The sequence below is a fragment of the Fundulus heteroclitus genome, unplaced genomic scaffold, assembly GCF_011125445.2.
Source record: "Fundulus heteroclitus isolate FHET01 unplaced genomic scaffold, MU-UCD_Fhet_4.1 scaffold_442, whole genome shotgun sequence".
NCBI lineage: Eukaryota > Metazoa > Chordata > Actinopteri > Cyprinodontiformes > Fundulidae > Fundulus > Fundulus heteroclitus.
Window position 1 is genome coordinate 37163 of NW_023396860.1, and position 13056 is coordinate 50218.

General features: G+C 40.0%; 2 protein-coding genes across 2 annotated transcripts in view; one reads left to right on the top strand and one right to left on the bottom strand.

The window, feature by feature from the left end:
* Window positions 1-6032, top strand: part of LOC105931644 (dolichyl-diphosphooligosaccharide--protein glycosyltransferase subunit STT3B) — a gene marked incomplete at its 5' end in the record, with an annotated part of 39067 nt that extends 33035 nt beyond the window's left edge. Inside the window, 2 exon segments of the mRNA XM_036131608.1 lie at window positions 628-834; window positions 2713-6032. Coding sequence (XP_035987501.1) covers window positions 628-834; window positions 2713-2787 — 282 coding nt within the window.
* Window positions 6033-11906: 5874 nt separating this feature from the next.
* Window positions 11907-13056, bottom strand: part of LOC105931645 (oxysterol-binding protein-related protein 10) — a gene marked incomplete at its 5' end in the record, with an annotated part of 47332 nt that continues 46182 nt past the window's right edge. Inside the window, 1 exon segment of the mRNA XM_036131609.1 lies at window positions 11907-13022. Coding sequence (XP_035987502.1) covers window positions 12978-13022 — 45 coding nt within the window.

A 13056-nucleotide genomic window follows, 5' to 3' on the forward strand; every position in this document is an offset into this window, starting at 1 on the left:
GAGAAGTGATCCAGTTATTGCCGGGGTGACATCATTTTGTAAATTATTCTCAGTTTTCAGTCGACACTGAATTAAATGGCTTTTCCACAGTTTTCCTGATTATTCAGCTTTGCATATAATCTCTTGATCAAAACCTAAAGACCCTTTCTGTCTCTATTATTCTACTCTGAACAAAGGTTTAAACACAGACTGAGCTTTAATTGCCATTTTTAGCAGGGAGACCATTTTATGTGGGGTTGTGCTGCAGTCAAACTTTGCTAAAGTTTCTGGAAAACAAAGTAATTTCTTGCAACTCTTGTTAAAATCTTGTCTTGTTGTTGTGAACCTAATATTTGGCCCAAGTTCATGACCAGAATGTGTGTTTATGTTCCTGCTCCATGGTACGGCCTGATGAAGCCATTGTTGTTAAAGGAATTTTTTATTTGTTTTTATAACAGTAGTACCACTAATAACTCCTTTATCTGTTTTTATCTGAAAGATTAAATGTTTTAAAAATAAACAGATTCAAGCTACTCACCTGCTGTATCAATAGATATATAATAGTATGTGGGGTATAACGCAGAACTATGTTTGAAGTCTCCAAAAAGGTTTAAAAAAATAAATAAAAATACACGTTTCTGTCCCCAGCTGGATTTCCGAACGCCACCCGGCTTCGACCGAACACGTAACGCTGAGATCGGCAACAAGGACATTAAGTTCAAGCATCTGGAAGAGGCGTTTACTTCAGAGCACTGGCTCGTCAGGATCTACAAGGTGAAGGAGCTGGACAACAGAGAGACGCTGGACCGCAAGCTCCGCAGCGTGGTCACCAAGCAGAAGTACACGTCTAAAAAGGTAAATATTTAAAATTACATCTTTCTTATAAGCGTAAGACGAGCGATCCGTTCATCCATCAAGCTCTCTGTCCATCAAGGGATTTGTCTTGGTCTTGTATAGATGTTTAAGGTGTTTCTCCAAACCTTAAACAAAAGATCTTTAATTTTATACATTTTAATTGTCATAATGTTTAAAAATATATATATTTTTTTATATAATGTCTCAAAATTATTTGATTTGGTCATTATAAAAGTGTTGCATCCCATTAATCATGCTCTCTTTCCTGTCCTGGTCTAAGGTGTGAGAGGTTTCCAAACCGCAGCTAAAATATCTAGACACTAGAAACCTTCGACATCCTGGCCAGAGACGACCGGTTTAAACAATCTTGAGTCAGGAAATATTTTTAGTGCCGAGTTCTTCTTAAAAAAGCCTTTGATGCCGTGAACCATAGTTTACTCATTTAAAGGATCTCATCTTTTGGTTTCTCAGAACAATCAGTGTCTTGTTTTCAGATTTAAAATATTATGAATAATGTGTCGTCATCAACAACCTTCTTTCACAAAATCGAAATGGGGATCCCTCAAGGAGCTAGCTTTGGTCCTAATCTGGGAGGCACCTGGTCACTGCTGCCAATTTAGCTAACTTCTTGCTATATTTAGCCACTTTTCAAACCTATCCAGCAACTTTTTTTAAAAAAGCGACTTGCTTCTGTGTTATTGGTGGCTTCCCATGAAAGAAACAATCGTTCTGGAATCATTGTCTTAGGAGAGGTGTGAGTGCTGTCGTGTCGTGAAACCCGCCTGCAGTCAGAGTGAAGGGTGCAGAGAGCCACCCTGATTTACGAAGCTGAATAAAATATAATATTTTTAATATAGTTTTTTTGTCTATGAAGCTGTCGCACTAAAACAATTCCCTGTATTTTCTTCACCCACAGCTTCAATCCCGTGTTCACTTCGTTCACTCTGTGCCTCTAAGTGTCCTTTCATGTGCTGTGGATTCATGCAGTGTATTAAGATTCATAAATTAGTTAATAAGGTTCAGTCTAGAACAACTTTATATATTAGAAATAAATGTTAAATTTAAAAAAAATTGTCATTTTATTAGTAAACCAACATTTATTACTACAAAACGCATAAAAGTACCTAAAACAGGTACCGTCAAGTACCGTTATCGATTACCAGGTATCAGTGCCGTATCAGTTAAAATGTGAAAGGCACCCATCCCTACTGTCCTTTAACTTTGCTTGATTAGTCTATCAAAGTGCTCCAGATTGGTGCTTTTAAATTAAATGGTACAAAATTTAATTTAACCCCACCCCCCAACCCCCTTCTTGGGGGCTATACTTATTCCCTCACCTTTTTCACCCCTGACCTGTTTTCATGTCTGTAATGTAAATTATAACTAAACTGCAGGGCTGTAGCAGATCAGCCTTAGATGGTGACCGTAAGGTTCCTTTCTGTAAAACCTCTTTTGCTCAAAGTACTCGCTCTCTCTCTCTCTCTCTGGTACCAGACTTTTGAAATCACTCCCTGTCAATTTTTAAGTTTGTAACCAGATTCTTCATTATTTTTAAACATCCCAAATTCTGTCTGGGGCTTAACCCCTGCATTGTAATCATGTCGAACTCGTTTTACTGCCATGTTTTAGTCCCTCTGCTATATTTGTCTAAATAGGGTGTTAGTATCACTGTCTGCTCTTTTATCATTGCCCTGTTTATTGCATTTTAGATGTAAAAGCCCATCTAGGGACAAGTGCTGCAAATCTGCTCACACTATAAGCACCAAAATGCATGCATAGGACCGGTGCTACCTTACTTTGTCAACTGTGTATCTGTCCCTACAAAGGAAATGCTGATTTCACCGTTATTTATTTTATTTATTTTTCTTCTCTAAACAGACAGCCAAGAGGAAGCGAGGACACATCAAGAACAAGCTGGTCCTGAAGAAGGGCAAGAAACTCCCGAAAAAATAAAGATGGCTCTGAACTCACACGGACGTAAAGAAACCTCCAACAACCAATGAAGAAGAACACGAGGGCGGCCGGGTGCCTGGCACTCGGTCTGGAGCGCTTCTCTTTAGAGCGCCCTCATTTATCGAGGAAGCGTCATATCTGGCCCGACCAGAACCGTTGTCCGTTTTATCCTGACAACGTCTGTCTTGCTTTTTTTTTCTTTTTTGTTTTTTGTTCGTTTTTCTACTTTTTACTTGAATGTGGCGAGGCATAGGGCTGCTCTAATTGATTAAATGATAATTTTTTTTGTTTTGTTTTTTTTTGTGTGTGTGTGTGTGTTGGGGGGTTGTTAATGACCGGATTATCAGTTAGGAGACCGGGCGATCCGCAGGATGATGAGGAACGTTTGCACCAAAGACCCATCAACCTTGCTCCGTGGCACATGGAAATTCATTGCTAAGGGCGAGGGAATGCCGGAGTGGAAGCTGAGGACTTTGTTCCTGACGCGTGTACAGAGGACAGTATGCGGTATGGAGGAACGTTGCCGTCTACGCACAGCACATCTGTAATATTAACCTTTTTACCATCCTCATCTCCTTAACATCTCCCTGGCTCTTTGACCTTTTGTTTCCAACAGATTCTATAACCAATTGGCCTAATATGTAAATATCTTCTGTAAAGACAAAAAAAAAAGCTCTAAAATGATGGTAATATATTGGATCATTGTGATTTTTAAATGCGCCGTTCTTGTTTTGTTTTTTGTTTTTTTTATATGACAGCAAATAGAACAGTGAATGCAATAATTATACACAGCGGGGCTTCAAGATGTCGTTGAAAGAATGAATTTGAATGTGAATTTTTTTACATCTCTCCCCTTCTTTTCCACAAATTGCATTGACTGTACATTTCTGCTGCTAGGGTTTTTAAGACAGAAGCAAACTGTAAAAAAAAAAAAAAAAAAAGTGATTACAAATTAAGCCTACAGGGGGAGCTCTTGATTGAGCAAAGCCTAGTTTTACCTTGTGTTTAAGTTTTTTGTTTGGATTTTTTTTTTTTGGCTCATTGTGCTTCTGCTGCTTGACCACATATGGTGATAGTTTTTTGTTTTTAAAATCTGAAAATCAACAGAAATGTGAAGGAGGTTTCAGGCGTAGACTCAGTCAAGATTGCTGTCAGGAAGAACATCGAACATACCAGGAAGGATAAAAGATTAACAGATGCCAGGAGCTGTGTCCTAATACTGTACTGCTACTAATTGCTGTTGAGATTGATGACTATCGTTTGTGCAAAAAACAGGTAACTGATGGTGGGTTTTTTTTCGGCAAAATAAATATAGAACAAAATATAACCATTATCCAACAGGGACATTTATTTTTTAAGTTGCACAAGAAAAATGTAGTTTTTGTGCATGTAAACAGAAATTTGAGGCTTAATTTGAAAGAGGGCATAAATCATCGTTGAACATTTGCTCTTAAACTGTGTTAAGGCCTGTAGCTCACAATAAAACCCAGAATTATTCATTGCATTGGCAGGTAAAATAATTTATGTAGTTAAACAATGACGTTTGTTTCCATAAGGCCTTTCTTAAAAAATTATAAAATGTAGAAGTAGGATAAATTTGGGCAAAATGTCCTTGTTTTACCCAACGATATTCATAAAAAAGAAAAAAACAAAACATTTCATATTAGCAAGCCATGACATGATTGTTGCAAGTCTCACTTTTCTCCACATAAGCCCTTAGTGTTTTGCTCCTGACTCTGAACGTAATTCCAACATGTTGGATTGCCCCCCCAAAAAAAAAAAACTCAAGCTAATGCTACTCATGTGGCAGATGTAAGTAAAATTTAAAACCTGATACACAGATCGCTAGTCAAACCCTTGCGTTCATTTGACTCGGACACATAGAGTCAAAAAAAGCTACAGGAGGAACATTTAGCTCTGTTAACATTAGCAATGATTTTGTGTTGACAGTCGACACTTAAAAAGTAAAAACCGCGGTTAAAAAAAAAAAAAAGAAGCACCTGATAAACTTTATGGTGTGGTCAGCTGAGTGGTTTGGCTGTTGACCCCCCCCCCCTGCTTAAAGCATCTGTCCTAGCCTTCACATAAACTTCCTCTTCTCTCAGCTACACTCTTGTTTCAGCTTCCTGGGACGAAATAAAGTTTCCAACAGAGAGACAATTGTTGGCTGGGGATAAATCTGCTCTTCGCTGGTTTACTTGCTGGGCTCTCACCTACGTTTCCTACATAAGTGGCCTTTGTAGGCGAAGTTATTTCAGCGCCACGCGTCCGTTCCCCGTGTGTCACACACATCCTTACCCCCCCAATCAGCTTTGGACGGGCCGTGTCTTCATAGGTGGCCATTTTTGGGATATTGTTTTATAAACTTTACATAAGGGGAATATGTACACTGGATTTTATTTAGGGGTGTTGGAGTAAAAGGAGGGTGAATGCAAAAGCACAACATATTATTTTATTATTTTTTGGATAAAAAACATTTTAAAACAGTGTCACTTCCTGCCACCTCAGAAATGCACTACTTTGTGTTGGTGATATAAAATCCCATTAAAATACTTGTTTTTGCATTGTGGGCAGAAAACACTTGTTGATTTAAAAAATGTTTCCTTTAATCAGTTCGAAAAGGCTTCAGCCGGAGTGTGGCGTTTGGGTTTGGGACACAGCTCTGCATCTCGTTGAAAGGACACTGCACTGTTTTCTCATGTTGACAAAAACTGAACGGAGGTTGTTGTTTTTTTATGCACGCTTTGGGGACTTTTTTTCTGTTTTCTATCAAATCAGAGACACTTTAAAGACGACATACAGATGCATTCGTTTTGTCACATCACACAGGTTTTCTTACGATCAGTTTGTTTTCTTTTGAAATGCGTCTGTATCGCTTTGTTGTTCTTGATTTTTCTGACTGTCACTGTCGGAGGCTTCAGGCTGCTGGAACAGTGACATTTTGACGTGTCGTTGCACTCCGCCTAAAACTGCACCGTGTCCTTTGGATTCTCGTTAGCAAGGAGAAGACAAAGTTCATGTTAAGCCTTAACGTGATGTACTTTTACTTTTCCTCATTATGTGATTTTTTTTTTTATTATTATTTTTCTTTCCTTTAAATCTGATGAAAATGTTGTTTTTTTTGGGCTATGTCCAGTTTTTCCTGAACACTTTTTGTTCAATGCAGCCTCCAACTTGTCCCTGCTCACTTTCAGAGTTTACATTTTGTTCAGTTGTGCCACCTCTAAATATACTCCTAAACAAAATTGACCATGTTTGTGTCTGATGTGTGTCTAATAGTTTTTTTTTTTTTTTGTCCTCTGGAGGCTTAATTTTAAAGCCAGGTGAGTGCAAACTGAACCACTTGATGGCAGCATTCACCTGTGACTGTGGATCTGCATGAAGGATGACTTCATGCTCAGCTGGTGTCTTTGGGAAGCTTGCTGAGAGGTTTTCCAGGGTAATCAGATTCCTGATGCGAACTGAAGAAGGCATCTGAGATGAATCGGTGAACATTTTAAAGGAGTGATGACTGGATCTTTTTACTTAAGGGACATATGTCAGGTTTTCCTACTCAGCCTGAAAAAGTCTGGAAGCTGAGTATTTTCCAGATCTGAATAATTATGGAATAATATTTTATACAGAGAAACACTACTTTTAGACGTCCGTGCCCTTTTATCTTTAACTTGAATCCATTCATTAATTTGTCCTTCATCTTTCCATCAGTTTCTTTCATCTGTCAGTTTATAATATCGGTCCATCCGTCCTTCTTTCTTGTTTTTAACTCTAAACTTTTGTATTAGACTCATAAATATCTTTCGTTTTGACATGAAAAATGTGCCTCATACGTTTTAGGATTTATTTTATTCCTCTCACATCTAGTTTTCTTTTAGCCTAACAGCACCAAGCCTGCATGCTGTTATTTAGCAAACATCTTTTTTTTTTTTTAATCTTCAGGGATTCAGTTGAAAGCGTGGAAAATAGCTGCCATTTGTGGCTCTGCTGCATGTTTCAGGCGTCTCTGCTCTAAAGCCTGATTTTAAAGGAGCCGAGTAGCTCCACAGCCTCCGCCAGGTTCTGTTAATGACCTTGTGAAAATCAGCTGGGCTCAATCATGCAGAACCACAGAACCGAAGCCAGAGAAATTCAGCTGCAAGTTAAAAAAAAAAAACAGAGGTTTATGTTGAGCAGGTATGGGTTAACACATTGATCTGTTTCTGTTTTGGGGCTCTGCCTAAATGAACACCCTATTTTCAACGGATTAAATTAAACTAGCTTTACTAGAACCTGACTGTGGGCATCCATCATTTCAGGCTTTCGTCAGTCAAAGATGAAATGTCACATTGATTTTTATGTGAGGATGTCGTAACCGTTTGTTTTTCATCAGCATCAGAGCTGCTGCTGGGCGATGTGCAGAACACCAGACGTCTCGTTTACAACCCACTGGCCTGCTGTGAAGCTCTGCCTCCTCTGTAGCTGTTAACTTTGACGTGCAGAAGAGCTGCAGGGAAAAGTTCCCCTCCTGATGCCTGCAGCTCAGAAGCTGTTGCATGTCCGTGAAACCCCATATCTCCCATCTCTCTGTCCAGGGCCCGTCAGGTAAGAGTAGATCGATTACTACCAGGTGTCCCACAGTGCAGTAGCGTCACTGTTGAGAATTAAGCACAGAGACGTGTACCTACACTGCAAAAACGGATCTAAAAACAAGTAAAATGTTCTCAAAGTTAGTCTATTTGTCCTTGATTTGAGCCAGTAAATAAGATTATCTGCCAATGGAATGAGTATCTTTACCCCTAAAATAAGATAATTAGACATCCTGCACTTGAAATAAGATTATGGAGATGAATTGTTCCTATTTTAAGTGGAAAAATCTTATTCCATTGGCAAATAGTCTTATTTACCTGCTCAAATCAAGGACAAATACACTAATTTCACGAAAATTTTACTTATTTTTAGTTCTGTTTTTGCAGTGTAATATTTCTGTCTTTATAACTTAATCTTAAAAACCTTAATCCTGAACTGATGCTGGAATTATAACCCACAGAGATGAGCAGTCAATTAGTTTTAACTAGATCAAGAAATGTGCAGTGCTGTGCAAAACCTTTTTTATACCCTTGAAAGCATTTAGTCACAAACTTAAATGCATTTAAGTGGGGTTCACATCCTAGCTCAACGCGGTGTGAAGTGGAAGGAAAATAAGTCGCTTTATACATATTAGCAAATAATAAAAATGATAAATGCTACATTTGCATTGAGCCCTCCTGAACCAATATTTGCTGGAGCCATTTAACCGTATTGGTCAACATCGACTAGACCAGGGGTGTCAAACTCATTTTGGTTTAGGGGCCACATACAGCTTAATCTGATCTCAAGAGGGCCACACGACTTAACTCATTGCAAGATTAAATAGAACTAATAAATGTGGACTTGTTGTTGATTTTTTTATATTAAATTAATGTCACTTTTACACAATATATTATGAATAACCTCAGCGTTTCTAAGAAAAGTATGTGCAATTTCAACAATACTCAGTTAAACATTTACTTGTGCATTATAAGACAACAATTCTTATTGCCACATTGCCAGACAGGACACTGTAAAAAAAAAAATTAAAAATTTTTTTTATAATGATAATGCACTTAGCCACAGGGCCGGACTAAATTGTTCGGCGGGCCGGATCCAGCCCGCGGGCCGTATGTTTGACACCCCTGGACTAGACTATACGTTGTCAGAGAGGGTAGGACGTTTAACCCCTTGGCGGGTATAAATTTCACCGAGGTCCGTACAAAACGTCCCACAGTTGATGGCTTCAGTTTGTACTGGACCAGAACCACGGAGGTGTGAGGTTACAAACACCTGGTGAACAGTCTACAGCGGCCTCTAACAGGTTTTCAGACCAGCTGCCCTGTGCATGCTGAGGAAAAGCGTCCCCACAGCAAGATGCTGCCAACTCTACTTCACCGTGGTGTGTTCAGGGTGCCGAGTTTACGCCACGTAGCGTCATCACATTGGCTAAAACATCCACTTCTTCCACATTTGTCCCTACCTGGCACAGGGTGGCCGCGGGTCCTTAAAAAGTCTTAAAAAGTCGTAAATCAATTTTCCTCAAAATAAGGCCTTGAAAAGTATTAAATTGTCTTAAATTAATTTTGCATGGGTCTTAAATATTGGTGTGTCACGTCACCGTGAAAATACGGGCAATCTGTTCTGCTAGGTCGAATATTTTTTTCTGGTAGCCTATGCGCTGCGTTGTCGATGGCCGTTTCTCAATATGCGTTCTTGAGCGGGCTTGTGTGCTCGTGACACGTCATCAGCCACAGACCGAGCACTGTTGGTGCGGTACGCACGTGACGTCACCATCTTATGAGCAACGCTCCTTGCCTTTAAGGTAGGACAAATGGTGTGAGAGCGCACGTAGCAACCAGCCGTTACACATGCAACAGAAACAACGATATGACCGACTTTTCAGCTGTTAAACTATCGCAAGAGGATGTCCAGGCGCCCATTTTACTGGTAGAACTGTGGAACAACATACGCCAAACGCGTTCGTGTGAATCGCCCGGTGGACGGGCGGGGAAAATGCGTGACAGCAACCGCAGCGGTGCGCGAACCCCGCCGGCCGGCCGGTGTCGCGGGAGCGCGCCTCGCTCTGTACAGCTGAATATCGACGAAGAAAACGGATTAAAATGTGACCAACGGAGTTACTTGTTCTTATATTAGTGATATCAAAACGTTTGAATATACCTCTTGTGTGGAAAAAACGGTGTTTATTTGGCAGATTCGTTTACAAAAGTACGGGTGTAATGAACACCATTAAATCCAAAGTTTTTATCTGAGGTACGGCTGATTTATTTGTTGTGGTCTCTCGTCATTCACATGCAACAATAAACCGTGAGAACCGACGTGAGTTTTGAAACTGCAAAGCTTTGTCTTAAACGGAAGATCAGACTGCATCTACAGTAAACAGCACAGCGTTCATAGACCAGTGTGATGCATTCGCTACTGTTAGAAAGCTATGGTGCTTTCAGGGGCATGGGACATTTCAAACTTACAAAGAAAGAGACATAAAACGGAAAAGAACTTATCTCATACAATAATGTATTTTTCCAGAAAATAGCGTGACCTTTCTAACAATACTTAATGCTCTATACTTGTATTTATTAAATTGTTTTTGATTATGCACATCTGCTAGCTTTTTATTCTGAAAATTCTATAATATTACAGCAGCAAATTATCAAAGTTCTTCAAAAGATTGTTTAAAAGTTCCGGGCAGAATTTGCATTTGCTGACCCTTATCCTTTAACTACAGATGGATATACAGGAATAAAGTCATACAAGTGCCAACCCCTCATAGATAGCAGGGGGTGCGTTTTTTGGCAAATGGCTGCCGAAAAATGCACCCCCTATGTTTTTAATCTAAAAATTGTCCCAGACTCATGAAATTCATACTGGTAGCTTAGAACACATTTGTAAACATGTAGGAAATGTTTAATCAGCTACAAGTGTATATTTCAGTAAAATAGCAGGGGTGCGTTTTTTGGCAAATGTACATGTAAATGTATAACACCGGCACCGCAGTGGTGGCCTATAGACCAGTTCATTGTTATTGTTTTGATGCGGGTTTTTCGCGCATGCACGCCGGACTGGTTGGCAAAAGGCGAACACAATGGCGGACGCACACAAAGAAACTGACGAGTTCTCCACGTATTTTTCTTCTTTAGATAACGTATCACAAAATCGTTATAAGAGTAAGTTGATGGTTGATAATATCAAATTGCCAGATCCACACAGCAAAAGCCTGAAGGGACGGAGGGAGTCTGTGAAATGCTGACAAGTGTTCCGTACCGCGACATACAGCTGCCTTATAAACACGGCAGGCCAGTACACACGAGAGAGCACGAAAGCCCCTGAAACCACTGGACGGCTACAATTATTTTATATCGGGAAAAAGGCTCCAGCAACCCCCGCAACCCCTGTTTTATTTATTTTTGTTCTGAAGGAACAGTATTTTATATATTTACTTGATTTTATAAGCATTTGTTCATGGGACTGTAATGACATGTTTGTCTTTTCGCATTACACACATTTAGTCGATGTTCTTAAACTCAAGTCATTTTGATTTGTATTTCCAATGTACGTTTGGTCTTAAATTTCATTTAGAAGTGGTATTAAAAAGTCTTAAAAAGTATTAAATTTAACTTGTTTATACTTGTAGACACCCTGTGGCATGTAACAAACTGCAGAAAGGGCTTCCCTTCGTTTTTCTTGCCCTTCTTCCATCAAGGTTAGATGGGTGATGGTTGTTCTGTCTTCCAGCAGAGCAGTGGGTCTCTGCAGCTTCCCCAGAGTCACCATTTGGGACTTATTCAAAGCTTTCTTCCTGATCCATCTGCTGTGTCCCTTAGTCTTCATTAAGCTGTGTATCAATGTTCACCAGCAAATGCCTCAGGCCTCCACAGCTGGATTCATGAGCTTAAATCCCACACAGATGGCCTCTAATTAGTATGTGACATCTGAAGGTAATTGGTGCCACTGGAGTTGATTTAGGGGCATCTTTAATACAAATACGTGAAAGCTTTTCTGACTTAATTCGTTTTTTTAATGTTCCTTCCCTTCACATATAGTCAATCACAGACAAATCCTAATGAAATAAAAAAAAATATGGCAAAATATATAGAAAGATGCATTCAGGAAACTTTTCCAATGGATAAGTTTGTTGTGAGGTATCCAGAGGTGCCCCACAGTTGTCGTTTAAATTCCCAACTTTTCCAGGCTAACCTTTTCCGGATATTTAGCTTGTTTAATATTTAAGAAAGACCTCCAAAGTTCACCATGAATTTATGGCAGGTATTTCTACAGTGGAAGGCAGGAATAAGGGTTGAAGCTGAGATATTGGTAAAGAAAGGAGGAAAGTTACAAATGCAACTTTTAGACAAGGGGTCGTGAAAGACGTTTTTTTCATCGTTTTCCACACCTGAAAATGACTAAAATCTAATCTAATGCAGAAATGATGGCGGTGTAAAGATTTGTAAAATTAACAAAACCAAACTATCCTTTTAGGATAGCGGGGAACAACTGACTGAAATAGTTGTTTGGCCAATGAAGTAGAGAGAGAGAGAGCAAAAAAAGAAATCCATCCAAATGTTTAAATCCTTAGTTTTATTTTATAAAACCTGGACGTTAGCCACATAGTTTGTCTGCTGAGAGTAGTAATGAACCAGTCCATATCCTCCTCCTCTCCCCGACCAGTGGGCTGCACCAGTCCCCTGTGGTTGTTGTTCTGGTAGACGGTCCTCTCATCTTCAGAGGCAGCCTTCCAGCGAAGCAGCGTAAGGATCGGCGCTGTGTTGCTGCAAAGCGCCTCATCCATATTAATCGACGTGGGCAACCTAAAGAGAAGCATGAAGTGGAGCAGGCGAAGGCTGCCGCCGCCGTTGCCTAATTACACCAGTGTCATCTTGGGGTTACAGATACAAAACAGACGGAGCGGACCCAGGAGCTTTGAGCCACAAACAAACCAGAAAAACGTTTGTAGCAACATGAGAGGTAGTAATGAAAATATTCTGTTTGGCAGCTGTTTTTCCACTGAGTGAGACGATATAAATCAAGTTAAAAAAACAATTATGGTGACGAGTGTTAAAATGTGCCGGGATACATTCAGAGTGCAGACGAACACAAGCGGGACCGTCCAAGTAGGTTGCTCTAAAATACTGTGTAATAATATATAGTAGTTTAAATCACTTCTAATCTGGTTATAGACGTTTTATTTCTGTAAAGCCACTGTGACGTATAAAATAGTTGATTTCTCTCTGATAAAAGTGCTCCGTTTAACAAAGTCATTTACAGCTACAGTATGGTGTGTTACAGAAGACTCGATCTGTCCTAAAGCTTCGACACTGATGAGCAGTCCAACTAACACGAGTGCTAAATGTCGTCACCGTGGGAAGGAGGGGAAATAAAAGGCCTTAGCAAAGTGAAAAATAGAAATATTCTACTTTAACGTGTGGGGACTATAAAAGTGTTCGTCCGTCCCGAGGGTCTCTGAGCTTGCTCTGTTGCTTCTGACTGAGGAAATCCCTTTGGCACCTCGCTTGCTTCGTTTGCCTCCACTGTCTATGAGGCTGAAGGTCCGTGGAGGACGGCGCTGCGCTGCTCGGAGCCCCGGCCCGGAGTCTGCAGTTTTTATCCACATGAGGCGCGTTGTTCCCGTGTCAGGTCGACTTCCACAGCGGGTTGTTGTAGATCCAGCCCTCTCCCTGCACAGAACAGAGCTCCTTTCAGGATATCGCC